This window comes from Choloepus didactylus, chromosome 18 (genome assembly GCF_015220235.1).
Source record: "Choloepus didactylus isolate mChoDid1 chromosome 18, mChoDid1.pri, whole genome shotgun sequence".
NCBI classification, from domain to species: Eukaryota; Metazoa; Chordata; class Mammalia; order Pilosa; family Megalonychidae; genus Choloepus; species Choloepus didactylus.
Window position 1 is genome coordinate 23,857,670 of NC_051324.1, and position 26,305 is coordinate 23,883,974.

The 26,305-nt window shown below is 38.8% G+C and overlaps 1 protein-coding gene across 2 annotated transcripts in view; it reads right to left on the reverse strand.

The window, feature by feature from the left end:
- SSH2 (slingshot protein phosphatase 2) overlaps positions 1 to 22,302 on the reverse strand; it is a 312,067-nt gene extending 289,765 nt beyond the window's left edge. For both annotated transcript variants that reach the window (XM_037808537.1, XM_037808535.1), the window contains exon 1: positions 22,225 to 22,302. In XM_037808537.1, the coding sequence (XP_037664465.1) occupies positions 22,225 to 22,287 (63 nt within the window). In that variant the 5' untranslated portion in view covers positions 22,288 to 22,302. The remainder of the gene's footprint in view (positions 1 to 22,224) is intronic.
- Between the last annotated feature and the right edge of the window lie 4,003 nt (positions 22,303 to 26,305).

Here is a 26,305-nt window from a genome sequence, read left to right on the forward strand (position 1 = left end):
GGTAGAAAAATACACTGATGGTCAGTGTATAAAATACTTTATTCTTTAAAGCAATAAAATTAAGAAAAGTTTAGCAGCATTAAAAAAACAAACACTGCATTATTTCAATATCACTGTCACATTGCCTACTATCTTGAAGATACTTTGCTCTCAACTTTCAAAACAGTATTTCAGAAAGTCAGTAATAAATCAAGTGGCACAGGCAAAAAACAAAAAGGAGGGCACTTTCTAATATTGAGAGCTAAGAAATAACTATATAACAAGCCATTTGCTCACTGATTGGCCCACATAATTTAAATAACATTTTTGTGCATTCAAATAATTTTTCCTTCATCTTTGAATTTAGAACCACATATGATCTACTTCTATAAGATTTCACTTAGGAGTCCACACAACTACTGCAGAAAGACAATCACTGTCATGGTTATATCAAAAGAAATGTAAGCCACAAACAAAATACAAAATAAATGAATACAAAAATAAATGGAGACTTTCAGTATGTTAGCAGAGTGAAGTAAGGGTAAAACACAGAACATGAACTGTCCAATATTCTAAATTGTATATTCAAAATCAGGCAATTGTCTTTAAAAAAGTAGACTGAACTAGCAGCTTAAATGAGATGCCTACTTGAGATAACATTTTGCACACAGTAGGAACATAATAATTTTTGCAAAAGAATGTAATCCAATAAAGGGCAAAAATCTATGAGAAAAAAAAGTATAAACCCAAGACCTGTTAAAACTTAGTCTTCCCAGAGCAATAGATAAATGGATGATAGATAGAGAGGAAGAGAGGGAGGGAAAGAAAGAAATGGCTATGTGACATCATGTTAAGGTTGATGGATCGGGGTATCAGGGGAGGGGGGTCAGGGTATGCTGTGTATGAGGTTTGTATTGTTTTTGCAACTGTTCCTGTAACTTTGAATTTATTTCAAAATAAAATTAAAAAAAAAAAACAAACAAAAAAACTTAGTCTTCCTCCAAGTGCCTTGAATTTCCTGAAGGATGGCTGGAAACAAATCAAAGACAAATTTGGTGAACAACATCTCTATTTCCAACTTTCAGCAGACTGGCATTCCCAGCAAGCTTATCCAACAGAGAGGTCCAAATTTTCCTTGTTTCTTTAAGGTTTGTCATTTTGTGCCACAGATAAAGTTATCTATAAAACAATTATCAAAAGCACAAAAAGACTTTTCATGGTTTTGTTTAATAAAATTCTCTTAATTTTCTTTAGCCTTCGAGATTAAGATCCCACAAAATGCTGTTTAAAGGGAAATCTCCTAAGAATATTTTCTTTTTCCTAAAAGTCCTAGACTTAATTTTCAAGATTCAGTATCATGCAAGAATGTTTTGTAGCCAAGTATTGGAGTTCCTGAATTTTTCAGCCACACCTTGCCTAACCAGACTTCCTTTACAGCCAGTAAAGTTCCCTTTGATGTTTAATTGAAAACCACATAATCAGCATAAAAATGCTCCCAGTTGAGAAAGTTGCAACTGATACTGACAGACCCAGAAGACAAATTAAAATATTGTGCTCAAAGAAACATTGATGTAAATTTTTTCTAGGAAGAAATAAGTTGCCCCTATATTTTGACAGGATTCAATAATAAAAATTATAATCAAAATGCAACCAAAGCCTGAACGAACTAACTCTTTTTAGATCATGTGTGAAATCGTTCTGTTGCTTTGGAAATGCACCTTCTAAAAGCTGCATTCAATTCAACACAAATTGCTTGTTATGGCTGGATTAGACAGATCATTCATCTCACCTATTGTTTCCTTGTACAAAGATATATTTAAACTCGTGAATACTTTCAGTGTCTTCCTATTTCTCATATTTAAAAAATATCTGGCAATTTCTGTTCTATTTTGCCACATGACCTACAGTCTCAAACATTAAAAACACCAATACAATCCATGATTTGACTACAAAAACTAAGGTGACCATTTGCAATGATCGGTCCTACCATATAGCAAAACATCCAATAGATTAATATGCTGCCAAGCGTGGCTTAGTAAATTAATAAACTCTTAAGGGAAGGAGATTTTTAAAGATTACAGTTGCATTCATCTGTCAAGATGTTGCTCCAGGGTCATTACAAAATCATACACAACATACTTTGCTGTGGGGATCGGTAACTAGAACAGAGACTCCCCAATAAAAAAAAAAAAAAAGTCATTATTCCATTGAGTAAAAAAGAAAAAAAAAAAAGATAAAAGATAAAACCAACCTCTGAAATAGGCTATCCATTTGAATTACACTGTCAAAACGCAAATATCTTCCCCACCAAATCTGTTATAATGAAAAAAACTGCTTAATTACTAAATACCAACCCTAAATCACCATCGTTATAAGAATGACTAATATTTACTGAGTGCATGCTTATTTGATGCCAGGTATGGCACAAATACATTGTCTCATTTAATACTTCCAATTCCTGTGACGGTTGCACTATTATTACCTTTATTTTACATGTGGGCAAACTGAAGCTAGAGCAGTTCAGTGACAGTCCAAGTCTAGTAAATTATAAAGCCAGGGTTCAAATTCAGGCAGATAGTTTGACCCTATACTCTCAACCACAGTGTTAGACTGCTTCAAATTGCCATAGATATTTTTTGAAGGTCTAAGAAGAGGAAAATGAAGACTTTTAGGGATTCTGCTTATTAGAATAACTGATAGATACTATTTTTATTCTAAACCAAATCTCCTTCTCAAATCCCAAGGAATCAATGGGCGTCCTTAATAGAGTAAGATAACGTGCTATGTTACCGTGGTTTAATCGAATTTCCACCTGAGACATGGTAATATTGTTAATTATGAAAAGAGGACTCTCTCAAATTCTTGTTGTTTCTATAAAAATGTGTGAAGCAGCAAGTGAAGAATCATTGTTCCCATGAGGAAGTTGCACAGAGATGTCGTCGTTAAACTTCAGATATCTTTATTCTTGTCATCCAGCATGACGTGTTTATCCCACAAACAGGACTTTCTGACCATAAATATAATTTCTTACATTCTCCTATCTGTCCAAAGCAATAAAAAAGTAAACAAGGTTTTTGTTTTGTTTTAAGTGGGGATAGGTATAAGGATAGGAGAGGAAGAACAAGTGGAGAGCAAGGCAATACCTAAAAACACACACTTTCCCAACGATAGGTTTAGTATTTGACTAGCATGTCTTAGACAACTATATCTTACAAGAATCACCCTGCAGAAAACAAAACAAAACAAAACAAACAAACAAAAAAAACTGGCTTCTAACTGTTAATGGAGCAGAAAAGGATTAATATTAGAAATAAATAACATATCTTTTATTTTCCTAGCTGCAAAAATATTTCTTTCTCCATCTTTTCAAATAGGTTTCTTCTACATTCCCTGCCCATTATCCCCTTCAGAACTATGGTCTTCTTCCCATGGATACACTTGGTTTGTGCCTCTCCTCTTGCACTCACTATGCTAAGTTTTTTATTATAGATGTTTAGTTTTTAGCTGTCCCCTCTTCCTCCAGGACCTATAAATTCTCAAAGGCAAGGATAATGCCTTATATCATCCCACAGGGCTTGAGGCGGCCCTCCACAAATTTCTGCTTAACTAAGTTTATCAAGTACCAAGTTACAAGCAGTGAAATGACTCAGATTGCAGTGATTCAAATGAAAGCAGGGCAAAAGGGAAGCTAAATGACTGAACACTAGAAAAGATCAAATGTTACCTAGAGGCTTCCGCAAGCGCCCGGATCCTGAGACACCACAGAGGAGACAGCAGAGTGCCGTGCGCTAGGCGTTTGTGGTGGATGTAAGGTGGCCGGCGGTGACCCGAAGTATTTTCGTGAGTCCACTGTTCCCGCGGGCCTCCAATTGACTGGCGGGAGCGGGTCGCTGGCCTGGCCTAGGGCGCAGGCAGCCTCCCAAAGGTGCGGCGGCCGCTACCTGGGCCCGCATGAGCCCGGCCGGGCCCTCGTCGTGGCAGGAGTGTGGGGGGAGTGGGGGCTTGGGAGGAAGAGTGCTTTGGCAGCACCTGCCCGCAGATATCAGCTTTGCTCACTTACTACCTGTCTGATTTTCAGTGAAACTCCCGAGAAAAGGCAGTTGTCAGCTGGGCTGTTGACAATGCAACCACTGTTACTCCTCCAGGAAAGTAGACAGAAAGCCAGAAACTGCGTGGACTGGACATCACAGAGCAATCTGACTTTGGGCATACTTCATACAACACTCATGAAAACGTGGAACTGCTGAGATCAGCGAAATCTGTAAGTTTTTGTGGCCAGGGGACCCGCACACCTCCCTGCCAGGCTCAGTCCCGTGGGAGGAGGGGCTGTCAGCTCCGGGAAGGAGAAGGGAGAACTGCAGTGGCAGCCCTTATCAGAAAATCATCCTACTGATCCAAACTCCAACCATAGAAAGACTGAGACCAGACACCAGAGAATCTGAGAGCAGCCAGCCCAGCAGAGAGGAGACAGGCATAGAAAAAAACAACACGAAAAACTCCAAAATAAAAGTGGAGGATTTTTGGAGTTCTGGTGAACATAGAAAGGGGAAGGGCAGAGCTCAGGCCCTGAGGTTCATATGCAAATCCCAAAGAAAAGCTGATCTCTCAGCCCTGTGGACCTTTCCTTAATGGCCCTAACTGCTTTGTCTCTTAGCATTTCAATAACCCATTAGATCCGTGAGGAGGGCCCTTTTTTTTAATCCTTTTTTCTTTTTCTAAAACAATTACTCTAAGAAGCCCAATACAAAAAGCTTCAAAGACTTGCAATTTGGGCAGGTCAAGAAAAGAGCAGAACTAAGAGAGCTCTGAGACAAAAGGCAATAATCCAGTGGCTGAGAAAATTCACTAAACACCACAACTTCCCAAGAAAAGGAGGGTGTCTGCTCACAGCCATGATCCTGGTGGACAGGAAACACTCCTACCCATCGCCAGCCCCATAGCCCAGAGCTGCCCCAGACAACCCAGTGTGACAGAAGCGCTTCAAATAACAGGCACATACTACAAAACTGGGTGTGGACATTAGCCTTCCCTGCAACCTCAGCTGATTGTCCCAGAGTTGGGAAGGTGGAGCAATGTGAATTAACAAAGCCCCATTCAGCCATCATTCCAGCAGACTAGGAGCCTCCCTACACAGCCCAGCAGCCCAGAACTGCCCTGGGGGGACGGCACTCACCTGTGACATAGCACAGTCATCCCTCAACAGAGGACCTGGGGTGCACAGCCTGGAAGAGGGGCCCACTTGCAAGTCTCAGGAGCCATACGCCAATACCAAGGAATTGTGGGTCAGTGGCAGAGACAAAATGTGGCAGGACTGAACTGAAGGATTAGACTATTGCAGCAGCTTTAAAACTCTAGGATCACCAGGGAGATTTGATTGTTAGAGCCACCCCCCTCCCTGACTGCCCAGAAACACGCCCCATATACAGGGCGGGCAACACCAACTACACACGCAAGCTTGGTACAGCAATTGGACCCCACAAGACTCACTCCCCCACTCACCAAAAAGGCTAAGCAGGGGAGAACTGGCTTGTGGAGAACAGGTGGCCCTTGGATGCCACCTGCTGGTTAGTTAGAGAAAGTGTACTCCATGGAGCTTTAAATCTGATAAATTAGAGATAAGGACTTCAATTGGTCTACAAATCCTAAAAGAACCCTATCAAGTTCAGCAAATGCCAAGAGGCCAAAAACAACAGAAAATTATAAAGCATATGAAAAAACCAGACGATATGGATAACCCAAGCCCAAGCACCCAAATCAAAAGATCAGAAGAGACACAGCACCTACAGCAGCTACTCAAAGAACTAAAGATGAACAATGAGACCATAGTACGGGATACAAAGGATATCAAGAAGACCCTAGAAGAGCAGAAAGAAGACACTGCAAGACTAAATAAAAAAATGGATGATCTTATGGAAATTAAAGAAACTGTTGACCAAATTAAAAAGATTCTGAACACTCATAGTACAAGACTAGAGGAAGTTGAACAACGAAACAGTGACCTGGAAGATGACAGAATGGAAAATGAAAGCATAAAAGAAAGAATGGGGAAAAGAATTGAAAAAACCGAAATGGACCTCAGGGATATGATAGATAATATGAAACGTCCAAATATAAGACTCATTGGTGTTCCAGAAGGGGAAGAAAAGGGTAAAGGTCTAGGAAGAATATTCAAAGAAATTTTGGGGGAAAACTTCCCAAATCTTCTAAACAACATAAATATACAAATTATAAATGCTCAGCGAACTCCAAATAGAATAAATCCAAATAAACCCACTCCGAGACATATTCTGATCACACTGTCAAACACAGAAGAGAAGGAGCAAGTTCTGAAAGCAGCAAGAGAAAAGCAATTCACCACATACAAAGGAACCAGCATAAGAGTAAGTAGTGACTACTCAGCAGCCACCATGGAGGCAAGAAGGCAGTGGCACGATATATTTAAAATTCTGAGTGAGAAAAATTTCCGACCAAGAATACTTTATCCAGCAAAGCTCTCCTTCAAATTTGAGGGAGAGCTTAAATTTTTCACAGGCAAACAAATGCTGAGAGAATTTGCGAACAAGAGACCTGCCCTACTGGAGATACTAAAGGGAGCCCTACAGACAGAGAAACAAAGAAAGGACAGAGAGACTTGGAGAAAGGTTCAGTACTAAAGAGATTCGGTATGGGTACAATAAAGGATATTAATAGAGAGCGGGGAAAAATATATATGACAAACATAAACCAAAGGATAAGATGGCTGATTCAAGAAATGCCTTCACGGTTATAACGTTCAATGTAAATGGATTAAACTCCCCAATTAAAAGATATAGAGTCGCAGAATGGATCAAAAAAAATGAACCATCAATATGTTGCACACAAGAGACTCATCCTAGACACAGGGACACAAAGAAACTGAAAGTGAAAGGATGGAAAAAAATATTTCATGCAAGCTACAGCCAAAAGAAAGCAGGTGTAGCAATATTAATCTCAGATAAAATAGATTTTAAATGCAGGGATGTTTTGAGACACAAAGAAGGCCACTACATACTAATAAAAGGGGCAATTCAACAAGAAGAAATAACAATCGTAAATGTGTATGCACCCAATCAAGGTGCCATAAAATACATGAGAGAAACACTGGCAAAACTAAAGGAAGCAATTGATGTTTCCACAATAATTGTGGGAGACTTCAACACATCACTCTCTCCTATAGATAGATCAACCAGACAGAAAACCAATAAGGAAATTGAAAACCTAAACAATCTGATAAATGAATTAGAATTAACAGACATATACAGGACATTACATCCCAAATCACCAGGGTACACATACTTTTCTAGTGCTCATGGAACTTTCTCCAGAATAGATCATATGCTGGGACATAAAACAAGCCTCAATAAATTTAAAAAGATTGAAATTATTCAAAGCACATTCTCTGACCACAATGGAATACAATTAGAAGTCAATAACCATCAGAGACTTAGAAAATTCACAAATACCTGGAGGTTAAACAGCACACTCCTAAACAATCAGTGGGTTAACGAAGAAATAGCAAGAGAAATTGCTAAATATATACAGACGAATGAAAATGAGAACACAACATATCAAAACCTATGGGATGCAGCAAAAGCAGTGCTAAGGGGGAAATTTATAGCACTAAATGCATATATTAAAAAGGAAGAAAGAGCCAAAATCAAAGAACTAATGGATCAAATGAAGAAGCTAGAAAATGAACAGCAAACCAATCCTAAACCAAGTACAAGACAAGAAATAACAAGGATTAAAGCAGAAATAAATGACATAGAGAACAAAAAAACAATAGAGAGGATAAATATCACCAAAAGTTGGTTCTTTGAGAAGATCAACAAGATTGACAAGCCCCTAGCTAGACTGACAAAATCAAAAAGAGAGAAGACCCATATAAACAAAATAATGAATGAAAAAGGTGACATAACGGCAGATCCTGAAGAAATTAAAAAAATTATAAGAGGATATTATGAACAACTGTATGGCAACAAACTGGATAATGTAGAAGAAATGGACAATTTCCTGGAAACATATGAACAACCTAGACTGACCTGAGAAGAAATAGAAGACCTCAATCAACCTATCACAAGCAGAGATGCAATCAGTCATCAAAAATCTTCCCACAAATAAATGCCCAGGGCCAGATGGCTTCACAGGGGAATTCTACCAAACTTTCCAGAAAGAACTGACACCAATCTTACTCAAACTCTTTCAAAACATTGAAGAAAATGGAACACTACCTAACTCATTTTATGAAGCTAACATCAATCTAATACCAAAACCAGGCAAAGATGCTACAAAAAAGGACAACTACCGGCCAATCTCCCTAATGAATATAGATGCAAAAATCCTCAACAAAATACTTGCAAATCGAATCCAAAGACACATTAAAAAAATCATACACCATGACCAAGTGGGGTTCATTCCAGGCATGCAAGGATGGTTCAACATAAGAAAATCAATCAATGTATTACAACACATTAACAAGTCAAAAGGGAAAAATCAATTGATCATCTCAATAGATGCTGAAAAAGCATTTGACAAAATCCAACATCCCTTTTTGATAAAAACATTTCAAAAGGCAGGAATTGAAGGAAACTTCCTCAACATGATAAAGAGCATATATGTAAAACCCACAGCCAGCATAGTACTCAATGGTGAGAGACTGAAAGCCTTCCTTCTAAGATCAGGAACAAGACAAGGATGCCCGGTGTCACCACTGTTATTCAACATTGTGCTGGAAGTGCTAGCCAGGGCAATCCAGCAAGACAAAGAAATAAAAGGCATCCAAATTGGAAGAGAAGAAGTAAAACTGTCATTGTTTGCAGATAATATGATCTTATATCTAGAAAACCCTGAGAAATCGACGATACAGCTAGTAGAGCTAATAAACAAATTTAGCAAAGTAGCGGGATACAAGATTAATGCACATAAGTCACTAATGTTTCTATATGCTAGAAATGAACAAACTGAAGAGACACTCAAGAAAAAGATACCATTTTCAATAGCAACTAAAAAAATCAAGTACCTAGGAATAAACTTAACCAAAGATGTAAAAGACCTATACAAAGAAAACTACATAACTCTACTAAAAGAAATAGAAGGGGACCTTAAAAGATGGAAAAATATTCCATGTTCATGGATAGGAAGACTAAATGTCATTAAGATGTCAATTCTACCCAAACTCATCTACAGATTCAATGCAATCCCAATCAAAATTCCAACAACCTACTTTGCAGACTTGGAAAAGCTAGTTATCAAATTTATTTGGAAAGGGAAGATGCCTCGAATTGCTAAAGACACTCTAAAAAAGAAAAACGAAGTGGGAGGACTTACACTCCCTGACTTTGAAGCTTATTATAAAGCCACAGTTGCCAAAACAGCATGGTACTGGCACAAAGATAGACATATAGATCAATGGAATCGAATTGAGAATTCTGAGATAGACTCTCAGATCCATCGCCGACTGATTTTTGATAAGGCCTCCAAAGTCACTGAACTGAGTCATAATGGTCTTTTCAACAAATGGGGCTGGGAGAGTTGGATATCCATATCCAAAAGAATGAAAGAGGACCCCTACCTCACCCCCTACACAAAAATTAACTCAAAATGGACCAAAGATCTCAATATAAAAGAAAGTACCATAAAACTCCTAGAAGATAATGTAGGAAAACATCTCCAAGACCTTGTATTAGGCGGCCACTTCCTAGACTTTACACCCAAAGCACAAGCAACAAAAGAAAAAATAGATAAATGGGAACTCCTCAAGCTTAGAAGTTTCTGCACCTCAAAAGAATTTCTCAAAAAGGTAAAGAGGCAGCCAACTCAATGGGAAAAAATTTTTGGAAACCATGTATCTGACAAAAGACTGATATCTTGCATATATAAAGAAATCCTACAACTCAATGACAATAGTACAGACAGCCCAATTATAAAATGGGCAAAAGATATGAAAAGACAGTTCTCTGAAGAGGAAATACAAATGGCCAAGAAACACATGAAAAAATGTTCAGCTTCACTAGCTATTAGAGAGATGCAAATTAAGACCACAATGAGATACCATCTAACACCGATTAGAGTGGCTGCCATTAAACAAACAGGAAACTACAAATGCTGGAGGGGATGTGGAGAAATTGGAACTCTTATTCATTGTTGGTGGGACTGTATAATGGTTCAGCCACTCTGGAAGTCAGTCTGGCAGTTCCTTAGAAAACTAGATATAGAGTTACCGTTCGATCCAGCGATTGCACTTCTCCGTATATACCCGGAAGATCGGAAAGCAGTGACACGAACAGATATCTGCACGCCAATGTTCATAGCAGCATTATTCACAATTGCCAAGAGATGGAAACAACCCAAATGTCCTTCAACAGATGAGTGGATAAATAAAATGTGGTATATACACACGATCGAATACTACACAGCAGTAAGAAGGAACAATCTCGTGAAACATATGACAACATGGATGAACCTTGTAGACATAATGCTGAGCGAAATAAGCCAGGCACAAAAAGAGAAATATTATATGCTACCACTAATGTGAACTTTGAAAAATGTAAAACAAATGGTTTATAGTGTAGAATGTAGGGGAACTAGCAATAGAGAGCAATTAAGGAAGGGGGAACAATAATCCAAGAAGAACAGATAAGCTATTTAACGTTCTGGGGATGCCCAGGAATGAGTATGGTGTGTTAATTTCTGATGGATATAGTAGGAACAAGTTCACAGAAATGTTGTTATATTAGGTAACTTTCTTGGGGTAAAGTAGGAACATGTTGGAAGTTAAGCAGTTATTTTAGGTTAGTTGTCTTTTTCTTACTCCCTTGTTATGGTCTCTTTGAAATGTTCTTTTATTGTATGTTTGTTTTCTTTTTAACTTTTTTTTCATAGTTGATTTAAAAAAGAAGGGAAAGTTAAAAAAAAAAAAAAAAGAAGAACAAGGAAAAAAAGATGTAGTGCCCCCTTGAGGAGCCTGTGGAGAATGAAGGGGTATTTGCCTACCCCACCTCGATGGTTGCTAACATGACCACAGATATAGGGGACTGGTGGTTTGATGGGTTGAGCCCTCTGCCATAGGTTTTACCCTTGGGAAGATGGTTGCTGCAAAGGAGAGGCTAGGCCTCCCTATAATTGTGCCTAAGAGCCTCCTCCCATATGCCTCTTTGTTGCTCAGATGTGGCCCTCTCTCTCTAGCTAAGCCAACTTGAAAGGTGAAATCACTGCCCTCCCCACTACGTGGGATCAGACATCCAGGGGAGTGAATCTCCCTGGCAACGTGGAATATGACTCCTGGGGAGGAATGTAGACCTGGCATTGTGGGATGGAGAACATCTTCTTGACCTAAAGGGGGACGTGAAAGGAAATGAAATAAGCTTCAGTAGCAGAGAGATTCCAAAAGGAGCCGAGAGGTCACTCTGGTGGGCACTCTTACGCACACTTTAGACAACCCTTTTTAGGTTCTAAAGAATTGGGGTAGCTGGTGGTGGATACCTGAAACTATCAAACTACAACCCAGAATCCATGAATCTCGAAGACAGTTGTATAAAAACGTAGCTTATGAGGGGTGACAATGGGATTGGGAAAGCCATAAGGACGACACTCCACTTTGTCTAGTTTATGGATGGATGAGTAGAAAAATAGGGGAAGGAAACAAACAGACAAAGGTACCCAGTGTTCTTTTTTACTTCAATTGCTCTTTTTCACTCTAATTATTATTCTTGTTATTTTTGTGTGTGTGCTAATGAAGGTGTCAGGGATTGATTTAGGTGATGAATGTACAACTATGTAATGGTACTGTGAACAATCGAAAGTGCGATTTGTTTTGTATGACTGTGTGGTATGTGAATATATCTCAATGAAATGAAGATTAAAACAAACAAACAAACAAACAAACAAACAAAAAAAGTTACCTAGACATGGAGACAAATTCTGAAAGAGACAACCAGGGTTTAAATCCCAGTTCTGCCATTCCTTGCCGTGGGAACTTAGGTACCTCTCTGAGGATCAGTTTCTTCAACTGTAAAATGGGAATAATAATGTATTCCCTTCAGATGGTTGTTGTGATATGTGTTTATAGCTGAGCGCAGTGCCTGTTACACAGCAAACACTTGAAACAGGTAACTATTATTAGGATAGTCATGCTTTTAGGATTCTTGGCCATAATCCCACATTTTAACAAATTCACTTTAAGGAAAGTCGAGAGAACATGAATACACACATACACACTGTATTAATGGTAAAAGTAAGGGCACAGATTCTACAATTCAGAAGAAATTATCTTTATTTCCCCAGCTCAGTTTTTTGTACTTCACACCCCATCAACACTGTATTGCTTGTGGTTCCCAGCATACAGCATGTTATTTCTAGCCCTGTGTCTTAAATTCATGCTTTTTACCCTTCCTAGAATGCTTCCCTTCCTCCCACTACCCACCCTAACTCTCTGTTGGCAAATTCCCACTCTTTAAAGCTCCGCTCAGAAGTCCTTGCTCACCTTTCTCTTCCTCAGGGCTTATATACGTTGTGATTCCTACACTGAAATCTAATTATTTATTTAATACCAGTCTTTCCATTTATAATCTACACTTCCTGAAGCCAGGGACTAACTGGCTACTGGATCCCCAGTCGTGGCATACAAGAGTGAATAAATGGATAGCCTCAGTATCAAGTTCTGTGCAGGACACAAAAAGGTACCAAATTACCCTTTTATTTTTCTAACAGAATCAAACAGATCTATAAAATTTAGGTTGGAACACAGTACACTATCGCTCCCCACTTGTTTCTAAGCAAATCCTCTCCCACTCAGTAAGTGAAATATTTCACTCTATCTTTCAGGAAGTTTAAGGAGCCATGGACCTTACTTCATTTCAGGACCAAGAGCACCTCACCAGACTTTCCCTTGACAAATGGGAAAAATGAGAGGTGCTGTGAATAGCAGCTGTGCTGCTCAGTTGAGCAAGAAAAATGCAAGGCAGTTTGTAAAATATCTGAAAAGGATTCAGTGCTAAGAGCCAGAGGAAGAGAATGGATGCGGCTACCTGCACAAAATAGCACTAAGTAAATATTTGCTAATTAACAAGAGTCCTTAGGTCTCTCCCATGTATACCCACATCTGGCACATTTCAGGTTGGGTAAAGGGTTTAATCATTAATCACATTGTTTTTTGTTTGTTTTTTTGACAATAGATCCCCTACTACAGCTAGATGTTTTTGAATGAATGAACAAATAATTGAACTAACATGGACATGTGAATGTCTACAATGGGCCAGGCTCTGCTATAGCCAACAGGACAGCAGGTATTTAATGGGAAAACAATAAAGCCCTAAGCTGCTGGAACCAGGAGTGATATTTAATGGTGCCACAGAGAAGGCAGTGTGGACTCCAGACCTCTGCCCAGTGGCTTTTTCAGACTAGACATAAACTGGAATCTGTTCCCTCTCACTTAATGCTAGATAGAAAGGACAAGAGCCCTGTAGATACCTCTTGAGAAGCAAACTACTCTATTGATGGAAAACTTAAGTAAGTAGAAAAATAGTGGGAAGAAAAACAAAAAAGAAAAAGACTTTGGATTGATGACATTAATTTTTTTAATGACTGTACATCAAAATGAAAAAACAAAACAAAATTGCAAGTGAAAAACTGGGGCAGATATTTGCAACATAACAGAAAAAGGTTACTATTTTTAGTATACAAATACTTACAAATCAACACAGAAAAAAATGTACCCATGGAGAAAGCTAGCAAAGCACTTGAGTGACTTACAAACCAAGGAATATGTTACATATAATAGCAAATATTTGAAAAAATGTTTAATCACACAGATTAAAAATATACATAAATTAAAACAACAGTAAAATACTAGTGATTAAGAGGAATTCTGAGGTCAGAAAGCAGACCTACAACCTTGAGCAATTCACTTTATGTCTCTGAGACTCAATTTTCTTTGTAACATAGAGATAATAATTATATCTACCCCACAGTAGTGATGAAAAAATTAACATAATGCATGTAAGGTACTCAGCACAGTGTCTGGTACACAGTATGTGTACATATTACTATAATAAAGAGAAATAGTCAGGGCTGATGAAAGTACAATGAAACAGACATTCTATTACACAGCTTGTAAATAAAGACTGATTCAGCCTTTCCGGAGTACAGTTTGGAAATATGTATCAAAAGTCTTAAAGATTGGTCACTCCTTTGGCTGGGGATATCTTTCTATGCTTAAAAACAACAGAAGAACTCAAAATGGAAAAGATTACTAAATATAACAGTATTCATCGTCTCCGACAATATTCATCAATCCATCCATTGAATCATGTAACAAATATTTTTGAACTCTGGTGATACAAAAAATATACAAATAGACGCAGTCTGTGGCTTTCAGGTTAGGTGGGGAGAAAAACAATCAAATAATCAAGTAAAGTAAAGAGATAAAGGCCATGATGGTTAGAGTGCTTTGGTGCACACAGAAGGAGCACCTACCATAGTCTGGGGATGTAGTCAGGGAAGCTTCCCAGAAGATGTGACATTTAAGCTGGGACCTGAAGGATGAGCAGAAATTAGTCAGGCAAAGAGATGAAGGAAATGTGTTCCAGGTACAGGGAACAGGAATGTGCAAAAGCCTGGAGACCAGAGGGAGCATGGTTTGTCAGCATTATCGTGAGCAGTGTGCAAAGGCAGGGATTTGGAGAAGAGACAAGGCTGAGGAGGTAAGCAAGGTGGGCTCATTAAATGTCTTGTTAGCAAAACTTTGGAGTGTATATTTTTTCCTAAGGGCAATACAAACAATTTGAAAGCAAACAACTTGCAAAAAATATAACAAAGGGTCAAGAGTCATAATTTATCAAGAGGGTACACAAATTGAAAACAATGAAAAACAACCCATAAAAAGGAAATACAACATTGTAGTGAAGGTTGCACAACTCTGTAAATTTACTAAAAAATCATTGAATTGTATACTTATTGAAGGAGGTGCATATTAGGGTATGTAAATTAAACCTCAATAAAGCTGTATTTTATAAAAAGACATATAAATGCCTAATAAATACTAGGAAAACATTCAACTTCTCTACTAAAATATGAATCAAACCAACTAGATGCCACTTTTTATCCTCAAAAACTAACTAGTAACAATTAAAAATGAAATGAGAATACCCAGCGTTAATAAGGTTAGAAGAAATGAGCATTCTTACCCTATGCTGACTGGAATAAATGTAATTGGAACATTTTCTAAATATGTAACAGGAGCCTTAAAATTGATGATACTCTGTGATCCAGTAATTGCATTTCTTGAAATTTAAATAAAAGTTCCAAAATGCAGTCAAATGGTGGGACATGGACCCCAAGAATGAGCCTGGCCATGGCATCGAGGGATTGAGATTTTTCTTGACCAAAAGGGGGAAAAGAAAAAAGAAAGGTAACAAAATAAGCCTACAGTAGCTAATGGAGTCGAGAGGCTATCCTGGAGGTTATTCTTATGCAAGCTTCGGCTAGATATGCCAAATAGCCACAGGAGGACAAGCCCAAATCAACAGTAGTCCCCCAAACCCTAAAGAATACCCCGGTCCTTATCTGAGACTCTTTAAAAGTTTCACTAAGTTTATTTTTCAGAAACTTAAATCATCCGGAGAGTTCCTATGCCAGCTAAGTCCCACAACCCAGAGGCAACAGCCTCTTCAAGAACATCAATCATATGCGACCCCCCTTTCCCATAACGCTGTCAGTCCTTTTCAATATGACTAGGCTGGTCACTGCCTAGACATCCCTGATGATTGAGAAAGTGATTAAATGAGAAAAAGGGGTAGCTACAGACAAGATATGATTTAACAAAGGATTAAAAAACTGAATCTTTATATAAATGTTTTACATTTTATGATTTCCTTTTTAGTTGCTAGGGTATTAGAATAGTCAGAAAGAAATAATGGAAACTGTGGAAATGTAACTCGTAACATTCTTTGAAATTTGCTAACTACTTGTTAAATCATACTTTGAAAGTTATCACCTTTCTGTACATATGCTATTTTTCACAGTAAAAAAATGTTTAAAAAATGCATTCAAATATTTATACCCAATGATGTTCATTGCAATGTATTTTAAATAACCAAAAGAAAAACTTGGAAACAACTTCAATGTCCAACAATAATGGAAAAGTTATAATGAGTTATAACTACTGAATGCAGCCATTTAAATGATATGGCAATATATATATATATATGATATATACCCAGCTTTTTAAAAACAAGGACACAAAATTATATATTCAGCAGCATGTCAGCTATGTAAAATACAACAATGGCACAAGTGTCTTTTATTATCTTTTCTGTACTTTTCTGTATTGTCCAAATTTCCTAAAATAGCAATGTATTGTTTCCACAGTTTAGGAAAGTTTCTAAAGCTGTCTTCAAAAAGTTAAAAAGCCTTACTTTTAAGTATTTATATTTCTATAAATCAATTTCATAATTGCCTGGGTTTTATTTTCTCTGCCTAAGAGGAGAGATGTGGACAAATTTGAATATACATAATTCAATAATATTTATTCAGCATCATCAGGAAATAAGATTTATACATGTAGATATATGTAAATGAATTTCCCAGTTAACTGAAATGTGCATCTTAAGCATCAAAGCTTTAGTAAAACTTGGATGGATGTCTTCTAAAAATACACCACATTCAATCTTGATCGCTTAAAAAGAACATACGAAACAAGATTAAGCCTTCTTATGATGACTCAGGGTCATCATTATGAACATATAATAGTAGCTCTCAGGGACTACTGAGCCCTAGAGGGCTAAATGCCTCTACATTAAGTAGCCCAGGATTGCCAAATTTTTTCTTATGACAGCTATTTATAGGTTTTCTTCCCCTCCCCTTGTTATGAAACCATAACCTATCATTTCCCAGCACTATAAGAAACCTGCCTTTAGCATCACCTGCCACTGGCATTCCTATTTTCTGTTGGTAATCTAAGAATAAGAAAGCTAAATATCCAAGTTTTTAAGAATTATGTGTAAAATAAGAGTTAGGCTTCAAATAAGAGTATCATCTAAAAATGATTTGCACTTGGATGATTCTGTTTTAGGTAGCCAAGGTTGCAATATAAATGGATTTCAAAAAAGAGTGTATGTTCTTGACAGTATCTCAAGCCTTGGTTCCTTACTAGGCAGACAGTCAAGTTCTCAGGATCGGAAACTGCACATGTATGTCGTTTATCACACCATGGAAAGAGATGTGGACCAGGAGCCAGAGAACTCAGGTGCATGTTCTCACATCAACCAGTTTTGTAACCTTCAGCAAGTCTTTTAACCTTAGTAAACATCCTGCATAACTTATGAGGATGTTCTGAAACTAAATTAGATCACAAACACAAAAACACTCTGAAAAATATACAGCACCACACAAAAGTAAAAGGTTATTATGGTATTACACTTTGTTTCCATGACCCTGGATCAATATAGGTATCCACTCAGAAAATTCATCTCAGAAAGAATAGAGGGAAAGAGATAATTCTTAAATTGCCCCCAATTAATTAGGAAACATCTGTTATTTAGGGAGAACAATATAGCCCAAGAGTTGGCATTCTTAATTCCTCCTTTTCTATACCCTATATCCATCCAGTCACCCCCAAATCTTTTGATTCTTCTTCATGATCTATCTCACTCACATCCGTCCCTATCTTTTGATTCACACTTCACTATTCCAGTTCAGTCTCTTATTTATCTCACACCCAGGCTACTGCAACAGCCTCGAACTTGCTTTACTCGTGGCCTCTTTCTCCCTCCCTCAAATCCCTCCGACTCACTTAAATCAATTTTCTTCAAACACCACTGTGATTATAACCCCTCAAAAACCTAATGACTCTCCATCATCTTTTTCAAAAAGTTCAAACTCCTAAGCACCCCCCCCACCCAGCTGCATCCTCACCTTTGTCTTTCACTACTCTCCCAAACAAACCCTTCTTCAAACTGGTCTATTTATTCCTCCAGATACGACTTGTATTTTTCTGCCTCTAAGTCTTGATATGCACACCTTCTCTCCATCTGGAATACTCTCTTCTTCACAGCTTCCATCTTGCCCTATAGAAACTCAAGCCATCCTTCAATGCCTAGTTTGAGGGCCACCTACTTACTTTGTATACTTCTCCTTGGGTCACCAAGGAGGAAAAGATGGCAGATTCTAAAATCAGAGACACAGTTTATTAAAAAACACCATAATTACATGGAACTTTAAATAGGGAGTGGTATCTGGTTGGTTTGTACAGGTTAGTGTGAAGCCCCAGTACATCCCAAAGTAATTTGGGCAGAGAATAAAAGTGTGTATTTGTAAAGCCCCCTTGAGGGACTGGGGAAAAATGTGGAAGTATTAAACTTCCTCACTTGTGGAATTACTGATATTCTCACAAGCACTGGGGACTACCAATTTAGAAGGCCGACCCCTTAATCCTGGGGCTTGCCCTTATGAAGCTTGTTACGCAAAGGAGAAGTTAAGCCTACTTATAATTGTGCCTAAGAGTCATTCCCAAAGAACCTCTTTTGTTGCTTAGATGTGACCTCTCTCTTTAAGCCAACTCAGCAGGTAAACACACTATCCTCTCCCCTACATGGAATATGACTCCCAGGACTCCCAGGGATGAGCCCGGACCCAGCATCGTGGGACTGAGAAAGGGGGAAGAGAAAGGAAAAGAAATCAAGTTTCAGTGGCTGAGAGATTTCAAATGGAGTCAAGAGGTCATTCTGGAGGTTTTTCTTATGTCCTATACAGATATCCCTTTTTAGTTTTTAGTGTATTGAAATAGCTAGGAGGAAATACCTGAAACTGTTAAACTGCAACCCAGTAGCCTTGATTCTTTAAGACTATTGTATAACTATATAGTTTACAGTAAGCTGTAACTCATAACATTCTTGAAATTACCTACATAACTACTTGTTAAATTGTACTTTGAAAGTTATCACCTTTCTGTATATGTGTTATATTTCACAATAAGGAAATAACTGAAATCGTAGAACTGTGACCCATAACATTCTTTAGAATTTGCTCTTTAACTACTTGTTAAAACATACTTTGAAAGTTATCACTGTTATATATACATATTAAATTACACAATAAAAAATGTATTTAAAAAATGGATTGTGGTGACGAATGCACAACTATATGACGGTACTGTGAACAATTGATTGTATATTTTGGATGACTGTATGGTATGTGAATACGTCTTAATAAAATTGAATTTAAAAAATCAGACACATCTGGACTTGAATTATAGCCCCAACAACTTACTGGTTGAGCAACACTGGGTGCATTCCTTAATTTTTCTTTGCCTCAGTTTCCTCATCTGTAAAATGGGGATAAAAGCAAAATCCCTGAGGCTTATTGTGAGGAGTAAATGAGTTAATCCATGTAAAGCACTTTGCCCGATGCCTGAAATAGACTAAAGGCCCAAGAAATGTTAGTTATTGTTATTATTCTTACTATTACTCTTATTATTACCATTACCATTAGTGAGTTAATCTGAACACAGAAAATACCAACTGGCTCTTCATGCACACACAGTATCATTCCTCTCTCCTTTTCTACCTCCTCACCCCTTGGCTGCTACCTCCTCTACCACCACCATCACCATGATTACATGATCCTGATGGATGAGTCGATATTTTATGTAACTTAGTATCTGTAGTGATCATTCACATCTAGAAGGTGATCAGCAAAGGTCCATTAAATGCACAATGAAAGAACACTGCAGAGCTGACAGTATTATATATGTCCCACACCCTATAGGAATACAAGAGGTTTAAAATGATTAATTTTTTAAAAATTAAATTTCCAGTCTCTCAAAATTAAATGTCTCTTTTCTTGGTTCTTTGCTTGTTCTCTCTCTCCCCCTCTCTCTCAATCTCTTTCTCAAAACAAACAACTGAAACTATTCATGCACCAAGAGATGCAAAAACAAAATACATACAGGTCAAACAGCAGCCAAATACTGGTACACAAGAACCACAAGTCAACTCAGCTGAACAGCGATCTGGATGAAGTGAAATAGGAAGACAGCTGAAAGGAAAAGATAACTGGCTACCACACTGCTGATCATTTCACATCCCACAGAATTCCCTTGCACCCAGGACCACATATAAACAATTGAAATAACTAGGCTATAGCAAGTAGATTAAGAAACATCAGTCTTTTAGCACAACTGAGATTACCACATGAGCAATTCAATTCTCTATTCAATGCAATTCTCTATTCAATCTATCAATTCAATTCAAAAGTGACTATCACCATACCTAAAGTCTAAAGTAGCCAAGTTTTGGTAAATTAAGTCCTAGCAAGTGGATATGGCTTTACTGTGCCCTAATCACTTATTTTTTTTATTGTATCATAAACTGTTTTCAACAATGCCCAAGGAAAATAAGGCTACTATAATTATGGGTCCTAGCTTATTTTATAATTTGACTACCATTCTATTGCTTTCTCAGCCTAAATCAGTGAATTAAGATGGTCTGTATGTTAATGACTTTCAAAAAACTAGCATAAAGTACTTACACATAAGAATAAATTATATTAAATTTTTATCCCTATGATACTCGCATTCAGAGGACCCTAAAATATTTTACTAGCTTCGTACTGCAATTATTTTCAAATAACAGAAACTTAAGAATTGGAAAGAGTCTTTGGAAGTCCTCCATTGAAAGAACTCTTAATACCACCTTCCAGGCCAAAGGTCTCCTAGCCTCTGAATACTTCCAGTAATGGGCACTCAATATTTTGCAAGGCAGTCCACTTTACTGCTATAAAATTCTTCCTTGCAGTCACTGGAAAGCCGCCTCACTGAACTTTTACTCAAGGATTCTAGTTCTGATCTCTGGAAGGCAGGCTAAGTTACTGTCTGAAATATAATCACTTCTAGAATTAGGATATGGTTGTCAATATGGTCACAACAAATGCAAAAGAAAGCTCAGGGGTGAAAAAAAAAAAAAAGGAAACCACCACTATATACAATAAAATTGTGAAATCCAGGAAACTATATTGAAATCACACAAGTCAACATATTCTCAAGATATCATAGCTCTCACTTCAGTTCACATACAAACACTAAGATGAATCCAATTTTTTACTGTGTAAAACGAGATAGAGTGGAATAGTGTGTATTGAGTACCTTTTTTGCAACTTGAGACTACTATATTAACCAACACAGTTTTTTAAAAGATACAATTTTGCAAGAAGTTCTATGTGATCTTCCCAATTGCTCATAATTTCATTGTCTGTTTCCCTCTAAAACATCAAAATGTTTTTTGAAGACCCCGTTTTGCCCCACTGGTGCAATATTTTATTTTTAAAAATAAATACTTTCACAAAAAAGGCCTAAAAGAATGGAGAGTAACGGGGTGGGGGTGGGGCAAGGAGCGAAGGTAAAGAAGGGCCCAGCAGAAAAAAGGCTGCTTACAGGGTATTTTTCTTCTGGAAGCATGCTTTATTGGCACAGGCATCTGAAGTAACGAGCCATACAAACACGACCCAACAACAAGAACGATCATGTGCAATGATTGTAAGACATAAATGTCTAAGATGGAAATGAATTGGCTCTGGTCATCAAGCAGCGCCAAATGCTTCGGGACCTCGTTGAGGAAATCTAAGAGATTTAAGGAGAGAAGACCACTGCCACCCTTTCGATGGGGAGAGTATCTACAGAGTAACTATCGGTGTTCAGCAGTCCAATCGAATCCGAACAGTACCGAGCACAAGGAAGACAGCAAATGACTGGGGGAAGGCACACCCCGGAGAGCCTGAAGAAGTGTGCAAATACTGAACGGGTCCATGAAATGGGTGTGGGTGAAAGGATGTGGGTGTGTGCAAGGGGCAACGCAGGAATCCCACAGTCCTCTCTCTGCAGCAGAGCAACAGAGGGTAAAAGAAGGGGGAGGGTGAAAAGCAAGAATGACTCATTCCCGAAAGGAAGTGCTCAAGCCATAGGAAGGCATGCCATAGTGGGGAGGAAAGGGGGGGAGGAATCAGGGCGAGGGCTGTGAGGAGCAAGGTGCTCAGGGTGATGGAGGCAAAAATCAACGTCCCGTAGTTCCTGCAGCTGGTCTTTAAGACGGGGGAGGGGTGTGAGGGGTTCGCGGCAGCAGAGTGCCAAGGCCTGGGAAGCCGCGCGGCGCGTGCGCAGTGGCTTTCGGCGGGACCCGCTGAGGCAAAGCGGAGCCGCAGTGACAGAAGCGAGCGGAGCGACCACCGAGAGGGACTCACCGAGGCGCACGGGCTGGAGGTGGTGCTGGGGGTAGGCGACCGCTGGACCGTGACCAAAGCCATCTAGACGCTGCTGGGCTGTTCCGGGCAGGTCATTCTTGTCCGGAGAGTGGGGGGTGGGCGGAGGGTGAAGGAGCCGGGATGGGGAAGGGGGTGTGGGATGGGGGTGAGGGGAAGGGGGAGGAGGAGGAGGCCGCAGTGTCGGCCGCAAGCTCCGCACGCACCACTGGACTCTTGCAGACTGACGCGCTAAGCTGGCGGCTGGCGGCGGGCGGGCGGGCGGTTCGGCAGCTGCGGGGCACAATGAGCGCTCCCAGTGCGCAGGCGCCACCTGTCAGCAACCGCCTCTCCCCGCGGCGCGCGCCGCCGTCTCGCGGTAACCCTTGAGCTGCCGGAAGCCGACTAGAGTGTGCGCCCCTTGGCCGCTGCCCCCAGCCACCCACCCCTCTCCGCGTTTCCTGTTTGGCGCTGGAATCGCGCGGTTTGCCCCCAGCCCGGGGCCGCGGAATGGAATCGAGGAGGGGTTGAGGGGAGTACGCTTGGTCAGGGGTCGGAGTCCGCACTCGAGAGACAACCAATTAATGAGGTGGGGCGCTCAGCTTAACTAACCGTAGTGAAAAACAGGTGAAAATCCTGAAGCCATTCTGGGTGGAAAGGGCTTCCCGGGGATTCAAATGTTCTCGCTGGATGTGGGTGGGACTGAGATAGAGACCCTCCTCGCGCGACCCGGAGATGCGTTTATCCCCTTTGACTCAGCCTTCGGGGACTCTTTCTGAGCTTTCTCGCCCTTCTGTCTCGGAGTCCATGATTTATGTTGAGACTTTTTGAAAGAAAGATCTTAATTTTAAATGTAAAACTTCATGCTACCCTAATGGCAGGGAAAAACTACCGTTCAACACTCCAATAGAGTCCTATCTAAAGGCTCATTCATTATTCCTGAGGTGAAGAGAGGCTGAGTGAGCCTGGGAGGCAGAGAAAGCTAGAATCAGAGTTGTAAGGACCCAACCTGCTATTTAGGTCCCACTTGCCTCTTGCTGTGAAGAAATTCTGTTAGTCAAACAGGATTTGCTTGTCTTTCTTCTCCTTTGTCTCTGGATTTCATTTTTTTCATAGACATGTGAAATGTAGATTTAAAATAAAGGAATAATTTCCTAGAAGATACCCTGTCAGCGGAATATACATCAAGAACTTAGTGGAGAATCAAGATTAAAAAGGAAAATTGCACTATGCAAATATCAGAGGTTATTTGCACAGAGAAAGAGAGTTGACAAGGCTAATTCTCAATTTGAATGGATGTGCTGATGAATACCATAATACACATCAGAAAACGCACACATTCTGGAGTTTGCAGTTATTAAAGCCCACCTCCCACTGTTTGTCACTCAAAGACACTCTTGGATTTCATTGCTCCTTTTAAACTGACAGGGCTGTCATGAGCTCTTTCTGGTTGCTATGTGGTTAAGTGCCACAAGAGCCCTCTGTGCCGAGCCTTTGTTCTCTCCCTGGTGCCCTGTGGTTGAAATAATTAGTAGGGAGCTTCCGTCAGAATCAGACACTTGAGGGTCCCTGTACTGTGAAGTCCTATATAGAGTGTATTGCAGAGAAGCCAAATGGTTGGCTTTTGCCCCCTGGTGGTGATCAAGAGTGCCTGAGAGACAAAGTTAAAGACGTATGGTTCAGATGAAAAGATCTGTGTTTTTCCCAGAGTTACTGTTGTAAACAGGAAAGGAAAAGACAAGCTTCAGAAACAAGAACCTGAACCAGTGCTTAAGAGACTAAACAGGAAGCTATATACATAGCCAAGATATACAGAGCTGAAAGCTGAATGAGCTCAAATAAATGAAATATGTGTGGTCTGTAAACAAAAGTATCATTATATAAAAAAGTATTATTCAAACCAATAGGTCTCAGTATTGTACTTAGTGTTGATTCTCTTACTGATTCAAGGACAGCAATACTGATGATCTCCTTTTATGTAGCAACATACTCTTAAGAAACTTTTTAGAAAATGAGAGACTGTTTAATTCCATTAACCTTACAATAAGAAAGAGCACTGACTTAAGAGTCAAAAGACCTGGTTTCTAGTCTCAGATCTGTAAAACTTTAAGCAAATAGCTTGAAGCTTTTGAGCTTTAGTTTCTTTATCTGGACAATGGATCTGCTCCCCTCTAGATCACAGGATTCTTGTGATCAAATCAGATAATGTATGGTAGAGTACAGTATAAACTGTAAAGCCATGTGGGTAATTAAGATAACTATTATTCTCTGAAGTTTGTTCCAAGTTCAGTAAGCTTTTGTTGAGTGCACCTTATGTACAGAGAATAGCATCAAGCAAAAAGAATAAAAAGAACAAAAAGATATGATCCGTGCCTTTTTTTTTTAACTGCAAGCAAAAACATTTATTGGGAGCTTGTTATATGTTCATAGGTTTATATTCAATATCTCATTCTTGAAATATCAATGAGATACTGATACTTAAATTCAATATCTTATTTATTCTCATCCAATTTTACAGATAAGAAAACTGAGGCTGTGAGGGGAAAGTAAATTGTCCAAGGTCACATGGCTTGACTTGAGACTTTGATGCCAGGCCCCACTAGGCTCTGTTGCCTCTTACACCAAGGTTCACGTATCACCTGGGTACATGATAGTATGACCATGAAGGACCTGAAGCCACAGGTGCATGATGCATCTTGGAGTATCAACTGTAAGCCAAGATCATTATTATTATTATTGATAGTTAAATAAAAATTGAAAACATCATGTTCATATGTTTTTTAATGTATTATAGTGCAGAGAACAGAATTTGCATGAGTCTTCAATATAAAACAAGAAATGGCCACAAAGTTTTGCATTCAAACTGGATATTTTATATTTAAGCCTCCAGCCCCTTAGGAATATGAGCTCTTAAATTTGTTTTTAAAAGTTAGTTTCTGTAATATAACTAATACATAAATATACTTACTATCTTACAGATAAGGGAGCAGTTCTCTTTGACTATGCCCCCAATCCTGATTTCTTCTCTTCTTCCCTCCTCAGAAGTTATCTCTGTTATCAATTTTTGAGTAGTTTTCCAAGGCCTTCTGTACTACATATGTCCCATAGAAAATATATAACATTGTGTTTTTTTTTTCTATGTAAATGGTGTTATACTCTACATTAGTATGACATATCATTCTGCAACTTGCTCTTTTCATTCAGCCATATATTCAGGAGATCTGTCCATTTTAGTACCCAGAGTCTACCTTGTCCTTTTAAACTACTGCGTAGTATTCCACTGTATGAATTGTGTCATTTCTTATTTAATCATTCCCCAATTAATTGACAGTTGTTTCCAATTTTTATTATTACAAACAATGCTGCAAGGAACATCCTCAAATATGTTTCTGTGTGCACATGTGAAGGATTTCTTCAGGGTAGGTACTGAGTGGTGGAGTTTCTGTGTTCTGAGGTATGTACCTTTAAAATTTTAATAGCGTTAACACTTCCTAAAGTGACTGGACTTGAAGGATTACATCAGGAAACTATCTTTCTTTTATCACTGATTTGAACCATGCTCTGAAAAATCACATAGCTTTTTGGTCATTTTAAGTTATAAGAACAGTCTCACTTTCAGGTATGAAAAAGTCCGGTTCAGCATAATTCAAAATGTCAATAGTACATCCAATTTAAAGCAACCCATGGTGGAGAAGGGAGGGAGATCTGGTCTTTCAGTCTCCTTTTTTTTTTTTAACTTTCTATTTTGAAACAATTTCAGACTTACAGACAGTTGCAAAAATAGTACAAAACCCATACAGAGATTCATTAACTCCCCCGTTTCAACCACTCCCAAACATACTATTCAGTGGGATTAATCACATTCACAATTTTGCCCTACTGTTACCACCATCCATTACCAGAACTGTCTCATCACCTCAAACAGAAGCCCTATGTCCCTTGTTCATTAACTTCTCCTTCTCCTCCCCCTTCACACACACACACACACCCACCCCTGATAACCTATACTCTACTTCCTGTCTCTATAAATTTGCATATTCTAGCTATTTCATAAGTGGAATCATACAATAACATACAATCATGA